The sequence below is a fragment of the Oncorhynchus nerka genome, unplaced genomic scaffold (genome assembly GCF_034236695.1).
Source record: "Oncorhynchus nerka isolate Pitt River unplaced genomic scaffold, Oner_Uvic_2.0 unplaced_scaffold_1973, whole genome shotgun sequence".
In the NCBI taxonomy this organism is placed as follows: domain Eukaryota; kingdom Metazoa; phylum Chordata; class Actinopteri; order Salmoniformes; family Salmonidae; genus Oncorhynchus; species Oncorhynchus nerka.
In genome coordinates, this window is record NW_027039354.1 from 30001 (window position 1) to 31859 (window position 1859).

General features: G+C 63.5%; 1 protein-coding gene across 1 annotated transcript in view; it reads left to right on the top strand.

The window, feature by feature from the left end:
- Window positions 1-1649, top strand: part of LOC135567509 (uncharacterized) — a 3562-nt gene extending 1913 nt beyond the window's left edge. Inside the window, exon 2 of the mRNA XM_065014872.1 lies at window positions 1-1649. This exon is cut by the window's left edge and continues 646 nt beyond it. Within this exon, the coding sequence (XP_064870944.1) occupies window positions 1-1649 (1649 nt within the window).
- The last annotated feature ends 210 nt before the right edge of the window (window positions 1650-1859 follow it).

Consider the following 1859-nt stretch of genomic DNA (forward strand, 5'->3'; position numbering starts at 1 on the left):
CCCTCAGCCACCATCACACACCCTCAGCCACCATCCCCCACCCCCCACCCTCAGCCACCATCACCCACCATCACCCACCCTCAGCCACACTCACCCATCATCACCCACCCTCAGCCACCATCCCCCACCATCCCCCACCCTCAGCCACCATCACCCACCAACCCCCAACCTCAGCCACCATCCCCCATCCTCACCCACCCTCAGCCACCCTCACCCACCATCCCCCACCCTCAGCCACCATCAGCCACCATCCCCCACCCTCAGCCACCATCACCCACCATCCCCCACCCTCACCCACCCTCAGCCACCATCACCCACCAACCCCCACCTCAGCCACCCTCAGCCACCCTCACCCACCATCACCCACCATCCCCACCATCAGCCACCATCCCCCACCCTCAGCCACCCTCACCCACCATCACCCACCATCCCCACCATCAGCCACCCTCAGCCACCCTCACCCACCATCACCCACCATCCCCACCATCAGCCACCTCAGCCACCCTCACCCACCAGCAGCCACCATCCCCACCATCAGCCACCATCCCCACCTCAGCCACCCTCAGCCACCATCACCCACCATCCCCACCATCAGCCACCATCCCCCACCCTCACCCACCATCAGCCACCATCCCCCACCCTCAGCCACCATCAGCCACTATCCCCCACCATCCCCCCCCTCACCCACCATCAGCCACCATCCCCACCCTCAGCCACCATCAGCCACCATCCCCCACCCTCAGCCACCATCAGCCACCATCCCCCCACCAGCAGCCACCATCCCCCACCATCAGCCACCATCCCCCCACCCTCAGCCACCATCCCCCACCATCAGCCACCATCCCCCACCATCAGCCACCATCCCCCACCCACAGCCACCATCCCCCACCCTCAGCCACCATCCCCCACCCTCAGCCACCATCCCCCACCTCAGCCACCATCCCCCACCATCAGCCACCATCCCCCACCATCAGCCACCATCCCCCACCATCAGCCACCATCCCCCACCCTCAGCCACCATCCCCCACCATCAGCCACCATCCCCCACCATCAGCCACCATCCCCCACCCTCAGCCACCATCCCCCACCATCAGCCACCATCCCCCACCCTCAGCCACCATCAGCCACCATCCCCCACCCTCAGCCACCATCCCCCACCCTCAGCCACCATCCCCCACCCTCAGCCACCATCCCCCACCATCAGCCACCATCCCCCACCCTCAGCCACCATCAGCCACCATCCCCCACCATCAGCCACCATCCCCCACCCTCAGCCACCATCCCCCACCCTCAGCCACCATCCCCCACCCTCAGCCACCATCCCCCACCCTCAGCCACCATCCCCCACCATCAGCCACCATCCCCCACATCAGCCACCATCCCCCCCACCCTCAGCCACCATCCCCCACCCTCAGCCACCATCCCCCACCCTCAGCCACCATCCCCCACCCTCAGCCACCATAACACCACCATCAGCCACCATCCCCCACCATCAGCCACCATCACCCACCATCACCCACCATCCTGCACCCTCAGCCACCATCCCCCCACCCTTACCAACCATCCTGCACCCTCAGCCACCATCCCCCCACCATCAGCCACCATCAGCCCCGCTGCCCACAAATGAGAGTCGTGCGCACATGTCATAAATCCCGTGGCATGTTGTCCATTTCCTTTGGTATCTATGGATTATTTATTCTCACATTAAAACTTTGTGTTTATTTTTTATGTGGCACTCATAAATCTATCTATCACTCTGAAGGAAGGAGAGGGAGGGAGGAAAAAGAGAGGGGAGGGAGAGCCAAAGAGAGAGAGAGAGATTTGTGACCTGTTGCCCCACACACTTGAAATACAACCCA